The following is a 27,756-nucleotide window of genomic DNA, read 5'->3' as shown; positions in this document are numbered from 1 at the left end:
GTGACCTCTGTTCCCTTCTTCCCTGAACCTTCCTTTTCAGCGTCATCTTTATCTTATGACTTTTCTTTCACTTTTCTCTTTCCATTTTACATTCTACCATGTCAGGCGGCCATGAGCTGGTCAGGTTTGCCTAGCTATAAGCACTGGGTGTGTGTAGCTTCCTTAAGATCGTAGATCTGTGCATGTGTTTGTTTTCATGCTGTGTGTTTGTGGACTTGAGGCTGACTGAGTTAAGCGTTTGCATGGATTTAACAGTTTTAGCCCAGAGATATTACGCCACATATTGCATTTGGTGTACAGCCCTATATGAGACAGAAACTTGGCAGACGGACGTGTAGTCTCATGCAGTTTTTTTTTTTTGTAATACCTTTGAGTGTTTCGTGGTCTTTATGCCATTAATTTATGGCCAGGGAGTTAACAGAATGGACTTCTAATCAGAGGGATGTTGGACGTAAGCCCTGTTTGGGTTTACCCCCTCATTCCCCCAGAGCAGAACACTTAACCTCATTTGTTTCAGTAAATATCCAGCTGTAAAAAGCATAATGGTTGTAAGTCATCCTGAACGAGTGTAGAAATCTGCTGAATGATTAATCATCAGCTTGAATTCAGCTTCGTTGGACGGAGGCTGACACAATTCAAGAGTACATCCTAGGCGTTTAGATTTGCAGATCTGTTTACCCAAGAAGACCCCAGCTAGCCCTGCCGGACAAAAGCAAGGTATTTTCCGAAGTATAAGCCAAGCCTGGACTCGTACTTGAGGGACGGTCTGAGGAAAATAAGTTCTTGAAAATTTGATTAATCAAAACAACTGTCTGATATTCCAAGGATTGTCCACGTTCCAGAGAAACGACAGAGGAAGAAAGAGCTCCGGTTACCAGCGAGCCTATGCGTCATTCCATCCTTTTATTTCTTTATTTATCCATTCATCATCCCCGTCTTTCAACCGGTCATCTGTTTTGCAGACATAGTTTTCATTGGCTGATGTTTTGCCATATCCCATATACTGTTGTTGAATTGTTTTACTAAGCAGCCAAATGAATGCCACGTCCTTCCCAACGATAACAGTGCAAGCGGTCCCCTTCGTTGCACAATATGAGTTTGAGCTGTAACCTTGAGAAGTTTGGCCCTCATCCATGACAACTGGTTTTTGGATCACTTTCTTTTTTGGACGAGGGGAAAGACCGCTTTCATCTGATTTATAGGGAAACATCATAGACTGATTTGTTTTACATTGGACGTGTTTATCAAAGATGGGGTCAGGATCATTCGATTCCTCTTCATTTCAAAACTGGCCGCAAAATGCCATCAGATTCAGTTTCCAAAATTGAAATTTTGCCATTTAATTTAGCAACCAGAGACGACTTTATTGGCTACATTAATTTTATAATAAAGAGCTGTTGAATACTTCTCATATTTATCGTTTTTGTTACAAGGATTGGAAAGCTTGAGGATTTAGTGCGGTGGAAATATTGAAAGAGATGTTTTTGGATCGCAGGGCTAAGTTTAATGTTGTTTATGAGTGCTTTGGGAAGCCGTTTCTTAGAATCGTGCGAGTATGTGTGTAAATGTATGTTCTGCTCGAGTGAACATCATTAAGAGTATCTGGCATTCGCCAAGATGGCCACGCGGCAGAGTAGAGCACTGTGTTGTAGAAATGCATGTGATTTGACCTCTAGCTGTCATGTCTGTAGCATATCAGCTAGTAACTGTGCTGTGATTGGTGGCATAACCCGCCTGTCTCTTTCTGTCCAGTCTGAACGAGCGTGCCCACCTGCTGACACGGGTCTTCAGGAAAACGCCTTCCAGCGTGGGACGCTCAAACTCTGTGCAGCAGACAGTGTCACGTAAGTGCATGTTCCCCATGTGCCCTTGTTAACACTTTCCCATCCACTGGCAGCTGCAAGAGCCTCTGTGTGCAGCACTAAAATGAACAACTTGACTAGGCTAGTTGGTGCTGGTCTAGCAGGCGAACCGTCTCAGCCATGCTGTTTTCCAGCAAAACCCAGACCAGCATCCTAACAAGTTAGGATTGTTCATTGAACTGTGGAAAGAAATAAAAAATATAGATTCTAGTCGGAGTAGGACTGTAGTTGATGGTTATTTGAACCTGTCAGTTGTCAGAAAACAATTATATCTTATGGGTTTCTTGTCCAAACTTTACACTATACTATCTGGAAAAAAAAAGCTGTCAATTTATTAGATTAATCAAATATAAAAAGGTTTTATTAAAAGTTGATTTTTACATACCAATATTCTTCTTCAATGTGCAAATTGAAACCTATAGAAAACACAAATAAACTACTGTCCAAAAGTTTTGGGTCGGTAAGATTTTTTTAAATGTTCTTTTAAGTCTCTAATGCTCACCAAGGATGTACTTATGTGATCAAAAATACAGTAAAAACAGTAATATTGTGAAATATTATTACAATTTGAAGTAACCATTTTCTATTTTGATGTATTTTAAAATGTAATTTATTCCTGTGATGCCAAAGCTAAATTTTCAGCATCATTACTCCAGTCTTCAGTGTCACATGATCCTTCAGAAATCATTCTATATACTAAACATTTATTATTAGTATCACTGTTGAAAGCAGTTGTGCTTCTTAATATTCAGGATTCTCTGGTGAATAGAAAGTTCAAAGGACTGCACTTCTATTAATTGAATGCATCCTTGCTGAATAAAAGAATACATTTTTAAAGGGATAATCCACCCAAAAATGAAAATTCTGTCATTTACAGAATCATTTACTCATTTACTCACCCTCAAGTTGTTGCAAACCTGTATGAGTTTCTTTCTTCTGCTGAACACAAAGGAGGATATTTTGAAGAACGATTGGAACCAAACGGTTGTTTGGCACCATTGACTTCCATAGTAGAAAAAAAATACTATGGAAGTCAATGGTGCCAAAGTTCGAATCGTTCTTCAAAATATCTTGCTTTGTGTTCATCAGAAGAAAGAAACTCATACAGGTTTGTAACAACTTGAGGGTGAGTAAATGAGTAAATGATTCTGTAAATGACAGAATTTTCCTTTTTGGGTGGAGTATCCCTTTACGTTACTGACCCCAAACTTCTGAACGGTATTGTAAATGTTTGACAAAAAATTTAAATGTATAAATTTAAACTATGCTATACATATAAACACAGAAAAGGTTTAAAATATAAACATTACATTATACAACAAAAACAACTGTTTGTCCTCCCAATTTTCTTTTCGCAGCTCTTTGACCTCCGCTATTTTTAAATGTGTTTTTTATTGATGTCCCTGACAGACTTTCATAGACCCAAGAATTTAATTTGACTCTTTTCATGATCCGCTTTATCTATTAGTCTCTGCCGCCCTAAAATTAATAATCAATAAAATATTGTAAATAGTGCTGTCAAATCGATTAATCGCATCTAACATAGCATATAAGCGCAGCTATACAGTTTTTTGCTTTCACTATAGCATACATGTAAATCTCCCTATAATAAAGCTAACAATTGATTTTTCTTTCTCCCAATAGATGGATATGCATTCTCACAGGAGGAGGATGGCGTGGTGTCTCAATCCCAGGTTGTACGCTCCTATGACACAACCGTTCAGCGGCCCAGTATGTAGCTGTCACCACAGCAACAGCTGGTAAAGACTTTAACGACACACACCTGTGCTGGGTGATCCTGCTGTGGCCTTTAAGCTGAACTAAACTGAACTGGGCACAGCTAGTGCAACAATCGGCCGAGCTACATAACACACCACCTCCCAATGAGGCCGGAGGGAGTGGATTTACAGAGACAGAGGGTTGGGGTGGGCGGGCATATTCTCACACCGAAATGGCCAGTCGAAATGCACTACACATGAACGGACAGGTGAAAGGAGCCGAGTAGCATCCAGAAGCAGAAGCCAGAGACAATGGTGCCTATATCACTATCATGAGTCACAAGACTGCTTCATTTGGTTCTATATCATGTGGGTGCGTGTATGCATCTGCACGTTCGTTTATGTGAGCGTATATATATTGAGAAGGATGTGCGTATGGCTTGTCTGTTGCATTCGCGCTTATTTGTGTGTAAGTTAGGGTGACTGGTGTGCTTCTTGGTGTGTCTGCATGTGTGTTTTTGTTGAGTCCTAGCGTCTGTGTCTCCAGAGATCGGAGTTTGGCATATCCGTCATCACCACAGCGATGCAAGAGGGGAGGCCACTGAAAAAACAAACACAAAATACCCACCCACATGCATACACACTTTGGAGAAATGCCCATTGCAGACCTGAGATGGGGGAGGTGTGGCTTACAGATGCAGCAGACACGCATGCACCGTTACCCCTCGTTCCCATCCAGCGAGGCTGCCAAAACACACAGCGATTCCTCTGAGGCGAAACCCCCCACCCTGCAGCATGGAGCTTCCCAGCTTACCACACACACACAAATACACCTTCTCTCACTCTCTGTCTCACCTAATCTTCTACTTAATGGTGCCCTTTGTATCTTAGAGCACATGTTCTCGCCTTCTGTCTACCTCTCTCTTTTATTCTCTCTCTCTTTCTCCAGATCAGCAATCTCCGTGTCTCCTTGTTCTCTTGGTCTAGTTATCCGTTCATTCCCTCTCTGTTCCATTAAGTGGCTGCTGTGGATAACAGCTGTGGCTTTGCTTTGTCCGCTTTCACTCAACCTGTCGGGTTTCTGGACTATTTTGTTAAATAAACTGGACTTGTGACTCTGTGTCATTCTCTTTTTAAGGCTTGTTTTTGTCCTGTTTTGTCATCCTCCAGTACGACTCATTCTTATCAGGATAGTTTTTTATATTTCTATTTATTTTTATTTTAGTTAATGAAAATTCTGTCATCTTTTACTCACCCTCATGTTGTTTTAAACCTGTTTGAGTTTCTTTGTTTTGTTGAACCCAAAAGAAGATTATTTTGAAGAATGTTGGTTTCTGTTTCCCATTGACTTGCATAGTTATTATTTTTTCCTACTATACACAAGCTTTTAACAACTTGAGGATGAGTAAATTACAGAACTTTAATTTTTGGGTGAACTATCCCTTTAAATAAATTAAATGACTCACAGTTCAGTGAGAAGTAAATGCCACGATTCAGTGAGTGTTGATTGAGTCTGATTCAAATAACTCATCAGTTCGAGTCTGGTTTGTGAATCTACTTATTTAAAAGAACCGATTCATAAGAGTCAGTTGTTCGCGATTCCGCAACGTCGCATTATATCTGACGCCTGAAGAGTTTTCCGGACTACATTATTTCAGGATGATAGTGGTGAGTATTTAATAACATAATTTAACTCGAATCGAATTTACTGCATGCTTCAGGTTTTTAAGGCATTACCAAACCTAATGAATACCAGCATGTGAGAAAGTGTCAAAAGGGCTCACGTGGCTCAGGAAGAGAGTTCGTTTTAAAATTGCAGCGCTAAAAGATGAGCTTAGCGTGATTTGATTCACTTATATGCTGGTTTAAAACGTGAAAGCCAACATTCACTTCAGGCTTATAAATGGAGATTGATTTGTGCTTTCTCCGGCCGGGTTTGTTTGAAGTGAGCTTCGGAGCTGAGTCAGAGTTACAGGTTAGGAAATGAGCTGAGGTGGAGTGTTGTCGTAAGATTAAAGACAGGAAAGAAAGGAGAGGACTAACACATTTAACAACATGTGTAAGTCTTGCCTTATTTAAACCCTGAATCATTAAATTTGCCAAAAAACAAAACATGCGTGCATTTAGTGTGTATGTGAAAGAAAATCTATGTGAGGATTGAATTTTTGAACCTCTGTAAAAAACAAAACAAAAAAAACTTTACTTTAAAAAAAAAATGGTTTGATTAACTTAAAACGTAAGAAACCTGGTTGTCTTAAAATTTTGAGTTCATTGGAATTAAAAAATTGTGTTAATTTAATGGAGATTGGTTAATCAACATAAACTCAAATTTTTGAGTTCATTGAAATAAAAAAATTGAGTTAATTTAATGGAGGTTGGTTAATCAACATAAACTCAAATAGATATTTTTTTTAATTGACTTTTTTATTCAATGCCATGAAAACAAGAGGTATTACATATTCACATTACATTAGCTGCCAGAAAATGAAAGAAAAAAAAATTACACACAATTCAGTGCTTTCTAAGCATTACATTTTCAACGCTTTTTTGTTTTTTGTTTGTTCCAAAGGATTTACATATAATTTTAAGTCATTTTAAAATGTGAAAAATTTGGTTTGCATTGAGCACACTTCTTTTTATATGGTATTTTCCTAACATAATAGCTGTATAATAGTTGTTCTTTACATTACAAATTGTCATTCTATGTAAAAAGTCATACACTTAAATCATCCACTTCAGTTTTCTACTAATATAGGTTTCTAAGTCTTTCCAAAATAATCTTGACTAAATAAAGTGAAAAAACAGATCTAAAATAGTTTCTTTTTCTTGTGTACAAAATTCACAGGTATGTGAAATATTAAGCTTAAATCTTTCCAAAACATGCTTAGCAGGATAAATCCTGTGAAGTATTTTGTAAGACACTTCCTGGCTTAAATAGATATATGTTTTGAATTAATTATGGGAGTGACGGCAAGATATTATTGAGAATAATACAAGTTCATTTAAGTCTTAATAAAACTGTATGGGTGTGTGTGACCCTGTAACCTCAATCAGTTCAATGATCCCTCATTGCTAAGTCCACACCCATGTCTCTGAATAAGAGCCAGCTCTGTCCAGCTCCACTGCCTCCAATATGGGGAATCTATTCCTGTTCCACCTCAGCAAGAACCACATGGATCCATTTCAACTCCGTCCAAGGACTCCCCGAACGTTAGTCTGACCTTAAAGTTTCCATATAACATGCCAATGACACAGACAGACTTTACTAACAACAGCAATTATTGTGTTTTTTTGTTTGTATATTATAATTGTAGGCAGCCATTGTCTGGGTGGAAAGTTTGACTTGTGACTTGTGCTGTTAAATGTGTTTAAAGACACCAGTGCTTTCTAACAAGATCAACTAAACTATGAAGAACTATTTGTGTTCAGCACTTTCAAGTATAATATTTCTTTAAATTCAACTCTCAAATTCTTGAATGTAATCAAATATTAGTATCTAAACACAACTGTCCTCACTTTAAAAAGTGATCGGTTGACTTATCTCAACAAAGTGAGGAAACCCGTTGCCTTAAAATTATTAAGCAAATAAACTTCATGCATAATTGAAAGAATTAAATTATGTGAACTTGACAATTACACACAACTTAATTTTTTCAATTACGTTTATTAACTTAATAATTTTAAGGCAACGGGTTTCCTCACTTTTTTAAGTTAATTCAACTGATGAGTTTTTACACTGCTTATGTTTAAAACTTTTGCATGTACAAAATTAAACTAATAAAGGCACAAATTACATTTTCAGATCTGTGAGGTCATCGATGCAATGACATATATAGGGTAAGTTCTGATTGAACTGTCATTTGATACAACATCATTTTTAAATGTTGCAGGTATTTCTAAATGATCACATACATTGTGAGAGAAAATTGATATTTTTAGTTTTGTTCAAGTTGTTTAAAACAAGTGTTTTAATAAAAGTAAAAAAAGTGGTCGGATATTATAAAATGTCCCATCATACATATAATATTTGTAATTTTAACAACAGTTTTCACTAGTAAGTTGATGATTTCTATCATTGTAGAAAATGTAATGCACAGCCTGTTAACATCTCTCTGTTAGACATGTTAACAGCCTATAAATGTCTTTTTGAACTGGCAGCACTTCATCTTTCAACAACTTGAAGAATCTGACCACTTTTATTCACATTAATTGTATGTTGACAGCTGCCAGAACTTGCTGTCGTTCATCATTTTCTATTTTATCAGTATCTCCTTCAGAGAGACAAGCGAAAACGACTTTTACTTTGACTGTAAGACTACAATTCTTTTGGGAAGGAAATTAATCGGCATATAATTAGACTGATATCTGAAGGATCATGTGACACTGAAGACTGAAAATTCAGCTTTGACATCACAGGAATACATATTTTAAATAAATATTGAACATTTTAAATTGTAATAATAGTTCACAATATTAGTTTTTACTGCATTTTTTATCAAATTAATGCAGCCTTGGTGAGCATAAGAGACTTCTTTCAACAACATTAAAAAAATCATTGCGACCCCAAACGAACAGTAGTGTATATAAATATAATTTATAGCTGTTCAATCATGACGTCAGACCAGGCTGATTCAGCATGGGTTCCAGTATCTATATCTATCCTAATGATTTAAAAGAAATATAAGTGCATGTGCATAAGGTTTTGACTAACTGTCTTTCTGTCTATCCAAACACTTAGCATGGAAACTATGCAAAGATTTATGCACGCAGCCCCTGGTCTCGGTTTCATCATGAGTGTTGAGAGTGATGAAAGTCTGAGCACTTAAAGTCCATGTGTAACAGGAGCACTCTGGTTTAATTTAGCTATGGCAGTCTTGCAAACAGGTCCTGCACGTCTTCATTTGAGACGCCACACATACCGCTGACAGCAGCACTCAGCATCTCTAACAAACAACCCAGTGACACTTCACAGTCTCTAAAAAATATTTATTATTATTAATATATTTTATATGTAAAAGACACATCGCACCCTGCTTTTAGAGAGAGAGCCACATTCACTCAAATACTCATTCAGTTCCACAAACGCACATGTATTGTACACAAAAATAGATCTGATGTGCATGTCAAGTTGCCCACAGATACCTACAGTCGGAAAAAAGACATGCTCCCTGTCAAGACTTATTACTTTTCTTATAGGGGTACATGGAGAAACCGTCTTGTCAAAATTAAAAAGGATAGTTCACCCAAAAAAAGAAAATCCAAACCTGAATGGATTTCTTTCATCTGTGGAACACAAGATTTTCTAAAGAACTGTTTTTGTCCATACAATGAAAGTCAATGGGGTCCAAAACTACCTCAAAATTTCATCAGTTATTTTAGCATTATTTTTATACAATTAAAAGTATTTATTCATATTTTGAATTAGTTTTAATTTTCAGTTTTCATGTTGAGGTTTAAGCAATTTTCTTGTGCTTTTATTTAACAGTTTTAAAAAAAACATTTCTATTAAGTTTTCATACATTTTTATTTGTTTGTTTTTTTCATTTAATATTTATATTTTAATTTATTTCAGATTATTTCAATTATAATTTTTTTTTTAATTAACTATAACAACTCTGACTTTCATTGTATGGACAAAAAACAGAAAAAAAATACATTTTCAACATATCTTCTTTTGTGTTCTGCAGAAAAGTCATGCGTTTTTTGAGTCAACTATTGTTTTAACTTTCAACTTAAAGCCAGATAACTTAGACTGGTGATTTTTCAATCGGGCAGCGTTTCATTTCATTGTGATTTTTCTGCCAGTTTGAGATCTAATGGGCAGACGTTCAGAATGATCTAAGTTCAGACGGGTGATGGCCTTCTGCTGAAGGAGTCTGGGACTTTTCTTTCCACGCTAAACTGCTGCCATTGAGCGTGCTGAAAGAGACCCACTTCAAATGAAATGCCCTGGAACCCTTTTGGTGCTCCTCGAGTGTACCTTATGCTAAAAAGAGGGGAGGAAAAGTGGCACACATACACAGTCCTTTCACAAGGCAGAGACTTAGTGAAGGGGAACAGTTGGCAGACAGTTTTTACTGCGTAATTGACCTTCGCACATTGCTTTCCAAACACAGGCCTATATTTTTGTATATTTTCTATTCTGTTCCTTGGCAATGTGAAAACGCAAACTTTGGTTCTTCAGAATGTGAGTGTGTATATGTGAAAATGTAAGTGAGTGTGTCTGTGCTGCAGTGGGTGGAGCGTCACAGTCTGTGTCCTGTGTTCACTTCATTAGATTTTAAGCATCCAATAGGGAGCCAGGACTGTTTTTCACATTACAGCACCTGTGATTTCCATTACACACAACATATAGTGCACTACACACACACATATTCACATACTGCATCCCATAAACCAACACACCTATACAGTCACGTACAGAGTATACAAGCACGGTTATACAACACAAATATACATCGCATATGTACACACACACACGCTTCATTTACAACAGCACCGTTAGTAACTTAAGGCACGTTACACACACTTCCAGCTCTTTTTATTAAGCACTGTGTCCTTTATATCACAGAACCAGTTTGAGAGTCTCGACGCAAGTGTGTATTCATGCCAACGAACCGGCATTTTGTGCTCTGAATTGATTCATTGTGTTCTTCTTGTGACTTCAATTCAAATTTATTTCCTACGATAGTCCCATTGGCATTCACATGGTAATTGGAGGGTATTTCTGATCCCCGGACACACTGGCCACACTAGCCACGCTGGTTGGCGGAGGGTACGGAGACTGCAATGGGCGGTATCCCGCTTGAGTGGGGTCTAGGTAAGCTGGACCCGGAGAAACGGGGTGGGCGAAACCGATGTACTGAGGATGCAGGAACTGGCCTTGGTGAGGAAGAATTTGAGTGGCCTGCTGGCAGTTTAGCACTGAGAAGTTGGTGGGCATGTTCACGTACACGCTGGCGTCTGGCGGCAGGCAGCACGAGGCCTGGGCGCGTAGCATGGGGACGGGTGCAGGACGGGGAGCGGCGGGAGGCGCCGAAGAGCTGGAGGAGGTGGCCGTGCTCGATTGACGGGAGGACGAGCCTCGCGACGTACCCGTGCTGGCCATCATGGGAATCGTCTCGAGGACACGGGCGCTGCTGGACCCTCCTCCTGAGCCGCCACCTGACGTAAGCTCCTGTTTGGGACGTAGACAGCGGCAACAGCACACGGCAACAACGGAGCCCACCAGCACGAATGCCACGAAGACCGAGCCAACGATCAGGAAGGGCACGTAGATGGGTACTGTAAAGCAGAAGCAAGAAAATGATGACAAACTCATTAGAGAAAAAAATATATATTTATATATATCTTACATAACATTTAAGGTTGAATCACTGTAGTCACATGGACTATTTTAACGATGTCTTTACTACCTTTCTGGGCCTTGAAAGTTGCAATGACGTTGTTGTCTATGGCTGGTTCAGAAAGCTCTCGGATTTCATCAAAAATATCTTTATCTGAGTTCCGAAGATGTACCAAGGTCTTATGGGTTTGGAATGACATGAGGGTGAGTGATTAATGACAGATTTTTCTTTTTTTTGGTGAACTAACCCTTTAAGTAGCTTTTAGAAACGTGCCTTAGAAAAAACATGATGTTTTATTAACAAAGTTCGTGAGGAGCACGTTCCGATAATTAACACGGGTGGAGAGCACTCAGCAATCAATGATAAGAGGTGTATATAGATTCAACAGTCTCACCTCAAACCATTGACAGTTTAGCAGCATCCCTCCACCACCCCTTCTCCACTCTTCTAATCCTAACCATTTACATACGGGGGCGAGTACTCTGGGTTCAGGCCGAACTCCGAGCTCGGAGCCCTCCCCCCGGACAGCACGCCAAATACGCATTAATCTTTACTCCCTCTAATTGTATGTAAGTGTGAACTCGTGAAATTACTATTGTGTATCTTGAAACAAAATAATGGCACTGACATCTTTTAACCCTTTGATGCACAACATGGGTCTAAATAGACCCGACTGAGTTTTCATTTTCTATATCTTTGCAAGAAATTAATTTCATCCAGGTATTCCTCAATTAACTCGTTTTAGATCATTACAAATCCTTATTTAAATTTTTCCTTTCTTACTTTTCGAATAAAAATCGTTTTTGTTTCACTACCTTTCTAATGCGCAACATGGGTCTAAAAAGACCCGTATTCATGTTTCTTTGCTGAATATTTGAAAGAAATGTATTTTATCATTTATTAATCCAGGTTTTCATTAAATATCTTGTTTTTGATTTCCACAAATCATTATTTTTATTTTTCCTTTCTTACTTTATAAACAAACACAGTTTTTGTATTTCTACATCAATTTAACACACATGGGTAAAAAATGACCCATATAGGAACCTTTGATATTTATAAATAGTATAAATATATTTACTGCAGAAAACTATTCACCTGCCACACATTTCACAATTCAACACGGCTGCTTTTGTATATTTCATGCATGTAAGTTTTATTTAATAAAATTTTTGTCACAGAAAATATTTGATATTTTGTGAAAGACATCTAGATATAGCCTAAAATTTGAACGTTTAGGCTAAGGTTACCTTGACCTTGAAATCCATTACTAGTGCAAAAGAGAAACATGTCCAATACTATTAGCTAGCTTGCGGTCGACATATTTTATTTTATCTAATGTTAGCTAGGTCAACAAAATAAAAGTTGCAATAGAAAGTTATATATACAAGTATATATTGGTGCTGTAGGGCAGAAACCTTACCTGGGCAGTACCTCCATATTAATTTTTATAAATGGTCATAAATCAATGCTATCGGTCACATAAGCCGTCGTGTGGTGCACTATGGCTGCTGCCGCATCATCCGGGTGGATGCTGCTCATTGGTGGTGGGGAGATCATTGGTGGCGGGGAGATCCCCCTACAGTTGCACTACACTACAGTTAAATTTCAGTGTTATCGGTTATATGTGTGTTATGCGTGACAAAGTGGCCAATAAACATATTTCAAGTGTTACAATAAATGTGTTGATCTAAACAACTGTGACAATGGTTATTTTAACAAAAAGTTTTCTTTATTCTTTTGTTTTATCACGCTTGCATAGATGAGTCATTTTAGACCCATGTGTGTAAACTTGATGTATTTACACAAAACCTAGGAAATATTAAAATATGAATTTGTGATAATTGAAAACAAGATATTTTGAATATTCATAAATCATGAAATTTATAGATCATGAAATATAAAATGCTCAAATAAAGTGATTTCAAAAGGTGAAACAAGAAAATGCAGAGCCATGCATGAAATAACATAGGAAATGAATACGGGTCTTTTTAGACCCATGTTGTGCATTAGAGAGGGTATCCAATATCCATAGCTTGCGCATCAAAGGGTTAAGATATGTCAGTTGCGTTCAGTTAAAACATTTCAAACATGCATTTTAGCCTGGGACTAGCTTAAATCTTGTTTGTGGAACCGGGGGTAAGTCACATACTGTAGTTTCGTGACACCTGAATCGGTGAGTTTAAAGTACACCTCACAATAACGGTTCATTTAAAAAATGACTCACGGTTCTGTGAGGGACTCCGCTAAATAGAGAGCTAGACGTCATTTGGCTCTGCACTGAGTACCACTTGGGATTTTTTAAAACATAACCTGTTCATAAGAGACATTTGTTCGTAAATCGAACATCATGGCTCATGCATATTCATCGCAGTGTAAAGGAAATAGATGATATCAGATAAAACCATGTATACTCGCACACAAAGCTTGCATAGATTTTAAATTATTGTCGCTGTTTTTATTTTTATCGCATTTGCAATCAGTAGTCGCATTCTGGAGTGACTAGGTGGATGTTTTTTACTGATCCAAGCAAAAAGAACCAACCCAAATATGGCTCGGCTCCCTGCCTTAGTGTTATTCTTTGGGAATTTGTTTGCCCTTTTTTACCATCCATCAGTCAAAAATCTGAAAGAAAACAAGCTGCCCAAGATTTGAAGTACCGTTCATAAAGTTTTTTAAAAATGTGTGCTTGTAATACAACCTTTTATAATGTATTTAGGTCATCCAGCTGTATTCACTGCTACTGATACTAGAAAATGTAATGTTATAGTATCAGGCTTCCCAAATTACAAAAATAGAGAAAAGTGCTGGATGGTAGCACACTGGAGGACTTTGGGGAGTTTTGTTTGTGCATAGCCCTTGAGCAATGTTTTTCCTTCACTTTAGACCCATATCCGTTTTGAATTCCACTATGCATCCAAAGCAATTGTCCTTCCACAGCCATAAGGAAGACTAGGATATCAGTAGTGTGATTGAGCTCCATGTAACTTTTACACCTTTAAAAATAACAATAAGCAAGTTTGAAGCCTAAAGCATTGCTGAAACTTGTTGATGTGTCACAATATTCCACACACGTGTATCTTTAAATCACAGAACAGAGCGCTCACATGTTTCCACCCCGCTCACAGATGGGTAACCTGCTGGCCCATGTGAGATTTGGAGAGAGAAGCAAGAATGAAAGACGAGATGTTGCACCAGTGACTTGTCCCCAGGGGTCCGGGGCCCCTCATTAACACTTATTAAGACAGTTTTGATCTGCTCTAATCTCCTGCAACCAGCGGTGACCTCTCTGCCTGACCATGTGCATGCTGTTTCCAACAGGTACCTCTGCTTTATAGCGTAATTAGACATCTGATGTCCTGGGGGAAGCTTTCGGCATTTGTTTTGTTGCATCTGCTCCCTCTGAAATTTAGTTGAATCGAATCATATATAATAGCCATGCAAACTGGCTTTTGATTTTATTAAAGGAGCAAATCAGACTCCACTTCAACCATAACTTAAAAAAACAGCCATTGTTTAACAATTTATTAGGCTACTACATTATTAAATCAAACATGATTGCTGAGCAAAAAATGACAGGGGAGTCATTTTTACAGGAGCTCTTTTGTGCTTTGGTAGTTATTACTATAACAGTGGAATTTTTCAGTAAATGACCTGAATTTTGGCAAGCTTTGAGTTTGCGTGCATGTTTTGAAAATCACTGCTTTTTTGGCAGTTGAAACACGAACACCCCCCTTTTTTAACTCACTATTCACAGTTACACACAAATGTGTGTGGAAAAACAATAGAGAATCTGTTACTACATGTTATTTCCATAGATTTATTTTGTTCCTGAGTGACATTGCTTTTTCCTGTTATAATCCAAATGTGTTAATGGTAACAAAAGGTGTCTAATGAGATGGACGGCGACACAGTCAAGCCAGGACTTTTTCAATAGTTTTGTTAAAGCATGTAAAATATGTTTTTTTATATTATTCTTTGTATCATTTAGATAAGCACATCCATTCAAAGTAACATTGAATCAAAAAGAGAAAGATAAAACTATGTATGATCGTTGAAGTCAAATCAAGAATGTTATTAGTGGATCCAGCCAATGTATCAGTGAAGTTCACATACAGGACAACAGCAAGGGCCCCTCATGTCCTTAAAAGGTTTGGGCCCCCTTAACTTGAATTCACACCTGTTGCATTATTGTCCAAATGGAGCCAGGCCTTCAACTGCCAGACAGGCTCTGTCAAACTTCATAGCAGACCACCATTTCCTCTTGCTTTTCAGATATGCATCATTAGAAGTGTCTAAAAACCCTATGTTTCTAATGTAAAGTCTTTATTTCACTGCTGTTTTTGTCTGTTGGGTTTGTCAATTTAGGCCTATGTATTATCTTTGAACCGTTTTCTCAGGACAAAGATAATGTTACAAGAACTCAGCGCAAGCTGTCATGTGTTTCGTTTAAAATAGGGCTGTCAAATGATTAATCGTGATTAATCACATCCAAAATAAAAGTTTTTTTTTTACATAATATATGTGGGTGCACTGTGTATAATTATTTTATATATATAAATACACACACATGCTTGTATATATTTAAGAAATATTTTCATGTATATACTGTATATAGATTTATATATAATTTATATTATATATAAATATAAATATTTTCTATATAAATAATATTTTTTTCTTAAATATACATGCATGTGTGTGTATTTATATATATATATATACAAAATAATTATACACAGTGCACCCACATATATTATGTAAAAAAAAACTTTTATTTTGGATGTGATTAATCGTGATTAATCATTTGACAGCCCTAGTTTAAAATGTTATAAATTCTAACAATTTATTAGTTAACATATTTGTTAGCCAAAACAACGTTTTGGTATTTTTGTACATTTTAATGTTTTTGTTGTTTTATTATTGTTTTACTGTTTTAATTCATCTGAAAAATCTATAATGTCCAATAGTTTGTGCATTAATTGCAGGTTTCATCATTGTGACAATTTGCCCATAATGTGACAAAACGCCTTGTTATTTTTGTTCAATAAACTGTTACATTTTTAGGGTCAGTCACGATGGAATTATCCGAACCTATATAAAAATGCAGCTACTCTTAAGAAATATTCACTGGACTAAATAGCGTGACAACTAGCCCCGGTGTCCCCAATGAGTGTGCACTTATTTTTAGTTCAGCTGAGGGGAAATTCGGGGACCCCATTTTAATTCAAAGTTTTTGAGCTTGCACAAAAGGCAGAGGAAATTATGCACTGGCTTGGCTTTTTGAACGAACGAGGCTGTCAGCACATCACACTAGGGATCCGGTCAAGTCTGAACTTGATCCTCGTGGGGAACCGGACGACTGGAGATCGCGCGCGCGTTACTGTGCTAACTCAAGTTAGGCCTATTTATAACTTCGCGCAGTACAATTTACCATTTGTGAGTGAGTGGACGGTTAGGTGCCAATTTGGATGCCAATTTAACTGCAGCTGTCAAAACCTGGATAGCAATACAATGGCATTTAACCCTTACATTTAGGGGCGAGAATCGTTAACGATTCTGGTTCCGATTCCTTTTTCACCCACTTCTGGATAATGATTGTTTCAGTATTTTAAGGAAGAACATTTTTTGCATTTACAGTCCTCAACAACAGTATATTACTGAATGATATAATTTCAGATTTCAACAAAACAGCTATAAATTATTAGAAAGAAATAAAACAATTTCTAAATAATCCAGTATTTGGTATGCCACCAATATAAAATAAAAAAAGCTAACTGGTTAATTCATGCATTAATTTATTTACACGAATTTAATTTATTTACTTATTTTTTATATATAATGCTACTTATTGCACACAAAAAACTCATAATGTGCATCTTTAACTACACCCACACGGTAACGTTACACGGTTAATTTCGAGTCGGAAATGACGAGTCCGATTAATTCAGCAACGGCTCCAACTGATTCAAAAGCGATTCACTAAATGGCTTGTTCATAAGAATCATTCGCTCGGGAATAATGGCCTCGTACTAAGAAGCGCTTCGTTTCCAACCCCAGTCCTGCTTAGATGGATTGCTGGAGATAAACAGCCAAACAACAGTAACCTTAAGTGTTTTTAACCTCATTTGAACACGAAACTCAACCCAAATAACTTTCTCATAGTGGAGCTTTTACTCACAAAACGCCCGAGGAACACAACGAGTGGGTCGATATACGTTACACACTGCTGCTGCTCTGAAAGCTATTGAATTAAACCATTTAAACTTAGCTGGAGTACAATTCGATTATACACAGTAATTGCCTAATTTGTTGCAGACAGAGGAAGTTACTCTACCAGAAAACAATGCAGATGTCGTCTCAGCTTACCTGCACCAGAGTTTTTGTCGTCCTTGTTCCCAGTGTTGGAGTCTTGTGCCTGTTTATCATTATCACACGAGCCCTGGTCCAGCCGAGCTTCAGTGCTGGAGCAACAGTACCTGAGCTCGCACTTCCCGCAGCAGATGATGGCCTCGGCGCTGTCGAAGCGCTCCGGGCACTGAAAGCCGTCTCGCCACGCGCCCTGAGAGTCGTGCCAGCCGTGACAGTACTCTCCACTCGCCTTCACGTTAATGATGGTCAAAAGTGTCAATACCACCGTGACGGCCATCGGGAATTCCGTGCATCCCCGCATCCTGTCACAAACCCGTGCAACGAAAACACTTCAGGTTTTGGTCAGGACCAGTTAAGTTAATGACTCGGCAAATAAAACTAATAAAAGGAGGAGACGCTGCGAAAAGGAACCCAACTAACAACTTTGGAAATGTCATTGGGCAGAGAAATTCCGAGGTTAATTCAATAGATCCAGCAGAATTGCTCCAGACAAGTATCCACTGTTTCCGTCACAAGACTTCCAGTAGCTTTGTTTCAAATTGAATGTAGAGACGACACATATGAAAACGCATAACAGCCATAACCGATGGGGTTTTGTGCACATAAACCATAAATTCAGAATATCCCATATTCCTGTGAGAAACCTCCAGGACTTCAGACAAACTTTGCATCAATCCCGCTCTGAACGGATCTTCATGTCGCCACTTCTCAAATGTCTTCCCCTGAGAGACGGAGTAACCAGCACTGACTTCACTTGTAATCCATACGCTCGATTCTTCAATGTGTTCTCACGAAATCTTTTTTTCTTCCCAGTCAAGGAAGTTTTTCCATATTAATCCATATCATGCTGTTTTCAGTTAAGTTTGGGGAGGTCCAGCTCAATAATATTTAAGAGAGCACTCAACTGCTTGTAGTCAGCTGTCAATATCTCAAGCAGGAGAGCAGTGCATAGTGAGGGATTGATAGACTGAGAGTGACCCACTGACAACTCTCCTTCATCCAGACCAGAGGGTAGATGCTGCTACCCGTCAACCGGCGCATGCGCAGTGCCGTGCCTTAGATTAGAACTCTGACTTTTTGATTCTCCGCCAGTTGCACAGTGCAAACAAGTGTCATTGTATGTTGGCGGGGGCCCCTGGGCGTTTCAGGAGCGGCTTCTGTGCGATGGGTGTTTAGCAATGCCCGTGGGGATCTGCCTAAGCACAAAAGAGACGGAAACGCCGTATTGTAATGCATTTAGCTCGCCAGTGGCTCACATCCATTAGAGCCCGCATAAAAGGCCACTATCAACAGCAGACAGACAACAACAAAAAACAAAACAAAAACTACTAAATTAATACATATAAAATAAATAATGTACAATGAACAACATGTTGCATTTAAACCGACATAATAAAAAAAGGTATGCTATACAGCAAATGGACAGGAAAAATAAATAAAATAAAATAAAAAGATATTTATTAATATATTGACAAATAATACTAAGATAAATTATGTACAATAGTGTAATGCAATCTTTTATATCATAAATAAAGAGAAATAAGGATGCCACTTTAATATTAATATCATATTAATTTAGCCTAATACATGCTCTTTACATTTGAACAAAGCGGGATAGTTCACCCAAATATGAAAATTCTCTCATCATTTACTCACGCTCAAGTTGTTCCAAATCTGTATGAATTTCTTTTTTCTGCTGAACACAATAGGATATATTTTGAAGAATATGTAACCAAACAGTTGATGAGAGCCACTGACTTCCAGTATGGGGGAAAACCACTGATCTATTTAGAATGACATTATATAGATCAGTGGGGAAAACACTACTGGAGTCCATCAACTGTTTGGTTATCGACATTCTTCACAATACATTCATTTGTGTTCAACAGAAGAAAGGAATCCATACAGGTTTGGAACAACATGAGGGCGAGTGAATGATGACAGAATTTTCAGTGTTGTAAAATGCTGAAAAACAGAAATGGTTCGGAGTATTCTCAGTGCTATATTACATTTATTTTAGTTTCTATTTAAACACAAGAAGACCTTGTTCTTCGAGACTTCTCAAGTGGCAAGGCTTGCAGATTGCAGAGCTAAATAAAATGAAATTTGAAACAATGGAAATTTTAAGGCGACAGCGCCCTCTGGTGGACAAATATTTTTCAGGAAGTATTTCAAAAAGTATTTCAGGAAAGTAATAAAAAGATTAAAACGTATCAAACAAAGACAACATTTAGCCTATCTTTATTTAGCTTCTTATGATTTTCCTTACCTTTTTTTCTTTTTTAGAAATATTCTAGTCTTTGAGAAACATGTTATTTTATAGCCACAGAGCACGGGGACTTTTATTTTAAACTGTGTTGTAGCGGTGCTTTTAAATTTGTCGCGATCAACGCTTCCTCAATCCTGTTACTACAACACCAACGAAAACAAACGGTAAAATCTTTGTCCGTTAATTTTTTGTCAGTTTCAGGTAAAATAAGTTTATATTTTGTCAGTACCAAGCCAACTTGTGTCGGTCATTCATTATGACCGACACTATGCACGATTAGCTAGCAGTTAGCCAGGATGTGTTTGAATGTTTAGCATGTAACTTATGTACCAAATAATGAATAGATAAGCTTCATAATTCGTAAAGATACGGGTTTTTTAAATAATAACAATAATTTCCATAACGCTCACTGTTCTGCAAATACAGAAAACTATTCCTGTTTAAGTGCAGACTTTATCATTAGGTTAACACGGCAATAATATGTTTTGTTTCCATAGGTGTCTGTTACTGTGAGATGTCTTTAGTGCGAATGAACCGTCCTTTATATGGTGTGGGTAAAAGACCAGTGCGAACCAAGAAGGTGTCTGCACCAAAGAAAGAATGGGTGGTGAGAAACCTTCATGCAACCAATTACACGTTTAAACCCTTCTTCTTCTTCTTTTGGAAGTGGTGCCTTATTATTTCTCTCTTTTTCTTTTAGGGCACAGTCAATGATCTTTCTTTGCATAAAGCCACACCAGAGGAACTGGTAAGTTTACTGTTAAAGCGTGTAAGTTTATTCTTATGCATTTATTAATGTGTCTTTCTCCTTACATTGATCTCCTCTCAGGCCCGACGTCATGAGATGCACAGATCTCAGAATAAAGTCGTGGCACAATGGGAATTAAGAGAAAAAGCTCTCACACGTAGACGGAGGAAAAACCATCCCTCCAGCCCTCCAGGACTTGATAGAGCCCGACTCAACATCATCAGAGAGGTGTGTATGCATCACTGACTGCTCGCAGAATTAAGCTTTGTAATAATAATACAGCTGGAAAGAAATTGAACATGTTTTAGCCCTATACACTGTATCATGTTTGATATGCAGATTTCCATTAGCCCTCTAAGTTATCAACATGATGGAAACATGACTGAAAAGCGTCACGTACACACTCTACTACATGCCTTCTGTAGTCTTATTGACAGATTTTTGTTGTTGTTTTTTTTAGAAACTAAAAAGGTCTTTTTTATTATAATTGTAAAAGCGTCCACCTTCAGGTTGTTGTACATGTGTCTTTTTGATGGGAAATCTTTAGTGATTTTTATAAACTAAATGTAAGGATAACTTCTTGCCTATGTTGTTCGTAATATTTCAAGATGAACACTTAATGGACTGAAGCAACTTCGGGTTACTTAATTCCATACATCTCTTTTTTTGTTGTTGAAAAAAATCATGCTAAAGCATGAGTATCAAATATTATACATTAGGCTTTTGATGAATGTTTATTTCTACTCTCAGTTTATTGTATTAATCTCTCAATCACCGTTGCATTACATCATTTGTTTTGACCCCACAATACAAAATACAGAGCTTTGATCATAAAACAAATAATTTAATTATTATAACTTAAGACATATGATTGGGAGATATGGAGTGACAACTGGTATTTATATTATGCAGTTTATGTAAGTAGTCTACTGTTATATAAATCTTGCTATATAAACCTATTTACATTACAAAATAAAATTTGACTTTTTGCCCATATAAATATCAACAACTGCACCAAATTTCTTATTTTTTTCTCAGTTTGGCCTCTGAATAAAATGCGTTTTTTTGTACTCTAGTATGAATTCCACATTCTCCTGTAATGTATCATACTATAGTCATAACATCAGCCATAAAAGCCTGATGTATCAGATATGATATCCAACAAAAACACACATGCAAACTTTATTTACAAGGTTCAGTAAACTTTTCCATATTAAAAAAAAAATCAGATTTTTCTGACCATTTTTTCATGTCAGGGTTAAAACAAGCTTATACTAACATTTTGTTTCCACCATTTTACATATCAAATCACAAAAAGATTATGAAAATCTTATTTGTTTAGGTGTTTTCAGATCAGTGTCAGTTGCAGGATGTCATTGCACGATCAGACAGAGCTTTGGCTGTGGTGAAAGACCTGTTTGGTGATGCACCCCGTCGTCGTACAGGTAGTCCATTCTTGTGCAGTAGAAGTTGATGTGCCATTATCTGATTAAACAAGTATTGTGTACATATACAAGGTCATACATTTTTGGTATAGGCTTCCCCACCATTACCGTGGCACCTGACTGTGAGTCTGACTCTGAGCTTCCTGTTCTTCGAAGACCTGATCCTCCAACCGAGCTGTCATTACTCAGCCAGTCTATGATGGATCAGCAGGTACTGCTTCTCGAGCACCGCCTACAGCTTTTACTCTGTAATAAAACTAGGGCTGTCACTATTCCTTGATTTAAAATTAGAGTACTTGATTTAAAAAAATCCAAGAAAAAATCTTTTCTAGGCCCTGAATGAGTTGGAGTGTGAAGAGGATCATGATGAAGTCCATGATTCCTCGGTGCACCTCAGTTCTATGATGCACAGGTGTGAAGGACCTCAATAAACAACTTCTAATGATGTTTTGACTGTCTTTAACATACTTTAAAAAAAAAATTTAAATGCTTGTTTTCAGGAAGAGAAATCAGTGTAGGTCAAAGTCCTTTCCATGGGGTTCAGACCACCCAGAGCAAGATCTACCCCAAACACCATGTATTACTGGAGTCAGAGAAGACCAGGCAGGTAATGAAGACATGATGTACTTTATATCATTTCAGGTTAGATGTGATGTTACCTTGATGTCAAGTTGAACTTTGTTGTTTTATTTTGAACACCTATGTTCCTTTTGCCCAGCCCTCAATGCCACAGTGGCAGTACAGCGTTTAAAAGCCAGACCGACTCATCCTGATATAAACCAGTCCAGCTCACTAGTCAACCAGGTTCTGAACCCAGAGCCTGTTTCCTCTCAACCAGGTAGGACAAAGTACACTGTTATCAGACACTATTTTTTAAATATATAAGATTATTTGAACGGTACTATACTACTGTTCAACTGTTTGGGGTTGTTTTTAAATAATTTTATTCAGAAAGGATGCATTAAATTGCTCAAAGTGACGGTAAAGACATTTGTTACTAAAGATTTCAAATATTTCTGAAAAATGTTTCACTGTTTGCATAATAATATTAAGCAGCACAACTGTTTTTAATATTGGTTATAATAAAAAAAATCTTGAGCATGAATTCGGTATATTATCAGCAAAATAGAAATATATAAAATAGTTTTGAATTTGTAATATTTAACAAAATTACTGAAAGAAACTTTAAAAAAAAAGTTTTTACTGACCACAAACTTTTGAATGGTTGTTTGTATATATATATATATATATATATATATATATATATATATATATATATATATATATATACTGTACACAGACACACACGTATTTTATATATATATATATATATATATATATATATACAATTCTACACTTAAACATTCTAGATTAAATGGCAATAATAACTGCATTTCATCCAGATGAACCTCGTTTTTTTTTTTTCAGGGAAGAGAAAGTCAGTTCAAGTCAATAGGGGGCGCTCAGGGCATACATCTGTCCTGAATGGTTCAGGGTTGAGCTCCCTGTCAGGAAACCAGTCCAGTATGGAGCTTCTGCAGAGTATGCTTGAGCAAGTGGAGACTGAGCTGGACTCTCTAGACCACCAGAGGCCCATGAGCTCGGAAGCCAGACCGCAGCAAGAGAGACAGGGCCTCACCGGCTTCTCTGTGGCTCTAGTCGCAACACTTGGACGTCTAGCCAGACATATCAGAAAAGTAAGGCCATACACAAATTAAATCCAAAAGTTGTTTTGAAATCATTCAGATTAGTCCCTTTTTCATTGACATCACTTGCACACAGAGAGAAGAGGAGGCTCTGAGAGAGGCAGAGGAGAGAAGGCAGCTAGAGGAAGAGGTGAAGGAGCAGAGGGCTCTGATTGACGCCCTGACTGTGGAGTCACTAACACTGAGGGAAGAGAGCGCCACCCTGCAGGTGAACCACTTTTCCTTAAGCAATATTATTCCGATATTTTTTTCCAGGTTTGTCCGTTCAGATGCCATTTTTGATGGTGCTTTTTGTTGCTTCCATACAGACGAGGCTGCAACAGCAGATATCTGAACTAGAGCAGCGTCTAGATGCTGTAGTACTGGTGGTGGGAAGACCAGATTCTGCAGAACCACACACAACAGTTCAAAGCACAGACAACACAGCTCAAAGTAACTATCACAAACTGTAGATCAACCTAGTATCAGGCACTGTTTTGAAGTATCTTACCATCAATTATTATTTGATCAGGATTGGTTATCTTGAGTATATCTGAACAGTGATTAAGAGAGGTGTGTTGTGTTCTATAGAAAGCAGCAATCTGGAGTCTGGCTGTACTGAAAAGGATCTACAGCAACAGGACTTTGTCTCTGCAGCTGTTCTGCTCTCTCCTCCTCGCCAAAGAGATGGTCTGCCTCCCGCTGGTCAGTCTGAAGTGCACAAACTTTACACCAACTAGTGTTTAGGTCTTAAAACTAACACAAACATCACTATTATTGTTGTTCATGCTAGTTTACAGTTCAAACTTAACATTGTGGAATCCCTACATAAATCCCTATAGACATTGAAAAGAGGTCCCATACATAAGAGTTTGAACAATTTCAACAGTACCCACCTAGCAACCATTCTGAATCCCCTAGCAACCCCCGTGAAAAATAGTGATGAATTTGCAAATACTAGGTTACATTTTCTTCAGAAAAAGAAATGACTTGGGCTGCCGGGGAACCACTCAATCACCTTAGCATGATGGTGGTGGGTTTACATGAGCAAAACAATTTTTTTTTATTTTATTTTTTTTTAAGAAAAGAAAAGTTACAGGTGTGCTTTCTATAACTTTATCAACAATGACATTTTTTTTTCATTGAGTTTTAAGGTTAAAAACATATGTATTTGTGTCTTAGGAAGTCACTCACTTTTGTTCTTTTTTTGAAAGTTTAAGTGACTCATGAATTTGAGTATGACTCCGCAGTATTTTTTCTCACTTCTTCCAGTGTGTCGTCCACATTCACACGCAACCTCGGTGCACTACAGTGGCTCCTATTCAGCAACAGGAAGCCAGGGTTCATTTGAGGACTTCGACATCTCCATCTCTCCTTCCTCCTTTGCCAGCCTACCACGGCCCACTCCTCTGCTGGACGATCTCTCACAGGACGCCATGCTAGGGGAGATCGCCGAACTGACCCGTCAGAACGCAGCGATCCGGGCCCAGTTAGGGCCGCACCGTCCGTCTCCTACTGGAGCTTCAGTATCGAGGGAGCACAGCGCAGACCGGCTGTCCTCAACAAACTCTGTAGTTAGACAAGTGTCGCCCTCTACTGAGCCACAGCACACACGGCAGGTTAGTTGCATATTGTGGAATTGGTGTATGATAGTAGTCTGTTTTTCATGTTAATTATCTCTCAATTTTGTTTCTCATAAATAATTGTGCCTTTACATCTCACAATTGTGACACAGCTGTTCAAAAGTTTGTGGTCAATAAGATTTTTAAAAATGTTTTTGAAAGAAGTCTATAATGCTCACCAAGGCTGCATTTAGTTGATCAAAAATACAGTAAAGACAGTAATATTGAAAAATAGTATTACAATTTAAAAGAATTTTAAATTTAGCCGTTTTCAGCATCATTAATCCAGTTTCAGTGTCACATGATCCTTTAGAAATTATTCTAACTTGCTGATTTAGTTCCAGAAAGTGCTTAAGATTTTAAACATTTGTGCTGCTTATTATTTTTGTGGAAACATGATACAATAATTCATCAAGGATTCTTTGAATTTAAAGTTTAAAAAACAGCATTTATTTGAAATTAAAATCTTTTTTAACATTACAAATGCCTTTTACAGGTGGACAGTAACAAAGTACATTTACTTGAGTACTGTACTTTAGTACACTTTTTAAGTATTATTTTGTCTGGAAACTTTTTACTTTAACTTCACTACATTTAAAAGACAAATATCGTACTTTTTACTTCTGTCAAGGTCCTTGAGTAGAAAGTAGTAACGTCCGTCAGGGGACGATTTTGGTTGCAGGGGTTGCATTTTGGTTGGAAATGAAAGTCGGGTTGACGTCAGAACCAGACTGATGTTGGTAAATTCTGACGTCAACTCGATTTTCATTTTCAACCAAAATACAACGGACGTTATTGAATGCACTTATTCAATCTCACTACTGGAACTGTGTTCTAGAAATAAATTTGATATTGATATGAGGGTAGGTAGGCAGTCATAGATTCAGAGGCATAAGGTACTGTAAGTATTACATACAACAATGCAACAATAATAAAACAATGCATTGACATTTACTTTTTACTTTTGGTGCATAAGTACTTTTAAAAACAAGTACTTCTGTACTTTTACCTAAGTAAAAATCTGTCTTTACAACTTTTACTAGTAATATTTGACCAGTAGTATCTGTGTTTTCACTCAAGGAAGGAAGTTGTGTACTTTGTCCACCTCTGCACTTTTGAATAATTGTATATATCTATGCTGAATAAAGTAGTTCATTTCTTTAAAAAAAAAAAATCTTCCTGACTCCAAACCTTTAAACCTTTTTCTCACATTTGCCAAGATTTCTCATTTTATCGTACCATTTTATCTCACAATTTACTTTTCATAATCGTGGAGAATGAGATATGAAGGCACATTTAAGAGCAATAGTCGCAATGTCACAATTGCATATTTATACTCTCTCTCTCTCTCTCTCTCTCTCTCTCTCTCTCTCTCTCTCTCTATATATATATATATATATATATATATATATATATATATATATATATATATATATATATATATATATATATATAACCTCATTCTAAAACATTGCTGAAGAACCACGTTGCTTGGAAGATTTAAACATTTTTTGTTGCTGTGTTTATTTTAGGAAATCTTGCCAGGCAGATATGATGTAGTAACCATTTTATAAAAGCAATACTTCTTGGGGCTTATTGCTTTATTCTAAACCTTCTCACAACTACCGGTACTCTTGAGGTGGATAGAGCTTCCATAGTACAGAGGTGGTTTGAAAATGGTCGTTTCTTACATTGACATCTTTTTTTGTTCAGTCTGTTTGTGTAGAGAGATCCTCAACAATAGAGATAGAACAAAAACTGCAGGAGTTGAACCGTCAAAGCGCCGAAGCAAGAGCTAGACTACTAGAGCTCATTGAACAACAGAAGCAGAGCACCTCCCTCAGAGTTTCCCCTGCCATTTCCCCAGTACCTCCTCACTCCAGCAGCACTCATACAGGTGTGTGTGTTTAAATGATGCTTACATCATCTCTCAACCTTCAAAATGAGATATATATGATGACTATTGATGTCTTACAGTTGTTAGGGGGTTTACTCCAGAGCAATTTGTAACACTTCCTGAGAGAAGCCATTCACCTCAACCCAGTGCAAGCAGTCGAAGGTGAGTTATGAAAACTAAAGTCAAGAGCAGATTTGCTTGTAAGATTTGATATATTCAACTTGGACTCGGAAAAGCGCCTTAACTGTCCCAGTATAATTACAAGGCATATTCCAAATTAGTTTGTTGCTTTTTACACCAAGCTAAGTGACATTTCTAATGCTCTTTTCTTAGGTCAGCGGGAAGAGTCTCACCACAAAGTTTAGATAGTGTGGAAATCCAGAGCATTGAGAACCAAGTATGAGATATCATGTTTAATGCGCTTATTACCATCTATATGTAGTTGTTTTCTATCAAGAACAAGTTATTAATTTTACGTATTCATGCTTGCAAACTTGTCTTTTATTTCTGACAGGTGGAAAAGCTTAAAAGAGAGGGGTGGTTTGCATTGTCATCTCATATCAAGTGACTTCACAAGGAATATCGTCTATGCATAATAGCATTCCAAATGTATTTGACATCCCTAGTTTGGTTTTAATTACATCCTGGCTGCACCCGTATAATGCTCATGTTAAGATTCTGTGATGCCTTGTGGGCCTGCCTATGCATAGGAACTTGCACAAGGTAACAGGTGTTTGTGTCATCAGATAGATAAATAAACACTAGATGACATCAGTCTTCTTTGCAGACAGT

General features: G+C 37.3%; 3 protein-coding genes across 9 annotated transcripts in view; 2 read left to right on the top strand and 1 right to left on the bottom strand.

Moving 5' to 3' along the window:
• Positions 1-4,700, top strand: part of atp8a2 (ATPase phospholipid transporting 8A2) — a 57,491-nt gene extending 52,791 nt beyond the window's left edge. For 5 of the 6 annotated variants that reach the window (XM_056248906.1, XM_056248905.1, XM_056248909.1 and 2 more), the window contains 2 exons: positions 1,753-1,844; positions 3,507-4,700. In XM_056248906.1, the coding sequence (XP_056104881.1) occupies positions 1,753-1,844; positions 3,507-3,601 (187 nt within the window). In that variant the 3' untranslated portion in view covers positions 3,602-4,700. Of the gene's footprint in view, positions 1-1,752; positions 1,845-3,506 lie in introns of those variants that run through there. The other variant, XM_056248908.1, reaches the window with a different exon arrangement.
• A 4,940-nt stretch (positions 4,701-9,640) lies between these two features.
• LOC130083870 (protein shisa-2) lies at positions 9,641-18,423 on the bottom strand. Its single transcript, XM_056248915.1, has 2 exons — positions 17,296-18,423; positions 9,641-10,864 (listed from the first exon to the last, which is right to left on the bottom strand). The coding sequence occupies exons 1-2, from the start codon at positions 17,597-17,599 to the stop codon at positions 10,284-10,286; spliced, it is 885 nt and encodes a 294-aa protein (XP_056104890.1). The 5' UTR covers positions 17,600-18,423; the 3' UTR covers positions 9,641-10,283.
• Positions 18,424-19,656: 1,233 nt separating this feature from the next.
• On the top strand, positions 19,657-27,756 carry spice1 (spindle and centriole associated protein 1). 2 transcript variants are annotated; one of them, XM_056248913.1, is made up of 18 exons: positions 19,657-19,731; positions 20,065-20,174; positions 20,268-20,315; positions 20,397-20,543; positions 21,658-21,760; positions 21,853-21,971; positions 22,093-22,172; positions 22,261-22,367; positions 22,479-22,598; positions 23,189-23,457; positions 23,543-23,674; positions 23,775-23,898; positions 24,037-24,150; positions 24,718-25,064; positions 26,781-26,964; positions 27,045-27,126; positions 27,298-27,361; positions 27,479-27,756. In XM_056248913.1, exons 2-18 carry the CDS (start codon positions 20,082-20,084, stop codon positions 27,530-27,532), a joined length of 2,187 nt encoding a protein of 728 aa, XP_056104888.1. In that variant the 5' UTR covers positions 19,657-19,731; positions 20,065-20,081; the 3' UTR covers positions 27,533-27,756. The 2 variants fall into 2 exon arrangements, with proteins under 2 accessions (XP_056104888.1, XP_056104889.1); XM_056248914.1 differs by having other exon boundaries at positions 19,689-19,768.

The sequence above is a fragment of the Rhinichthys klamathensis genome, unplaced genomic scaffold, assembly GCF_029890125.1.
Source record: "Rhinichthys klamathensis goyatoka isolate OS25496 unplaced genomic scaffold, OSU_Roscu_1.1 h1tg000059l_1, whole genome shotgun sequence".
Lineage (NCBI taxonomy): Eukaryota > Metazoa > Chordata > Actinopteri > Cypriniformes > Leuciscidae > Rhinichthys > Rhinichthys klamathensis.
This window is presented reverse-complemented; position numbering and strand designations above follow the sequence as displayed.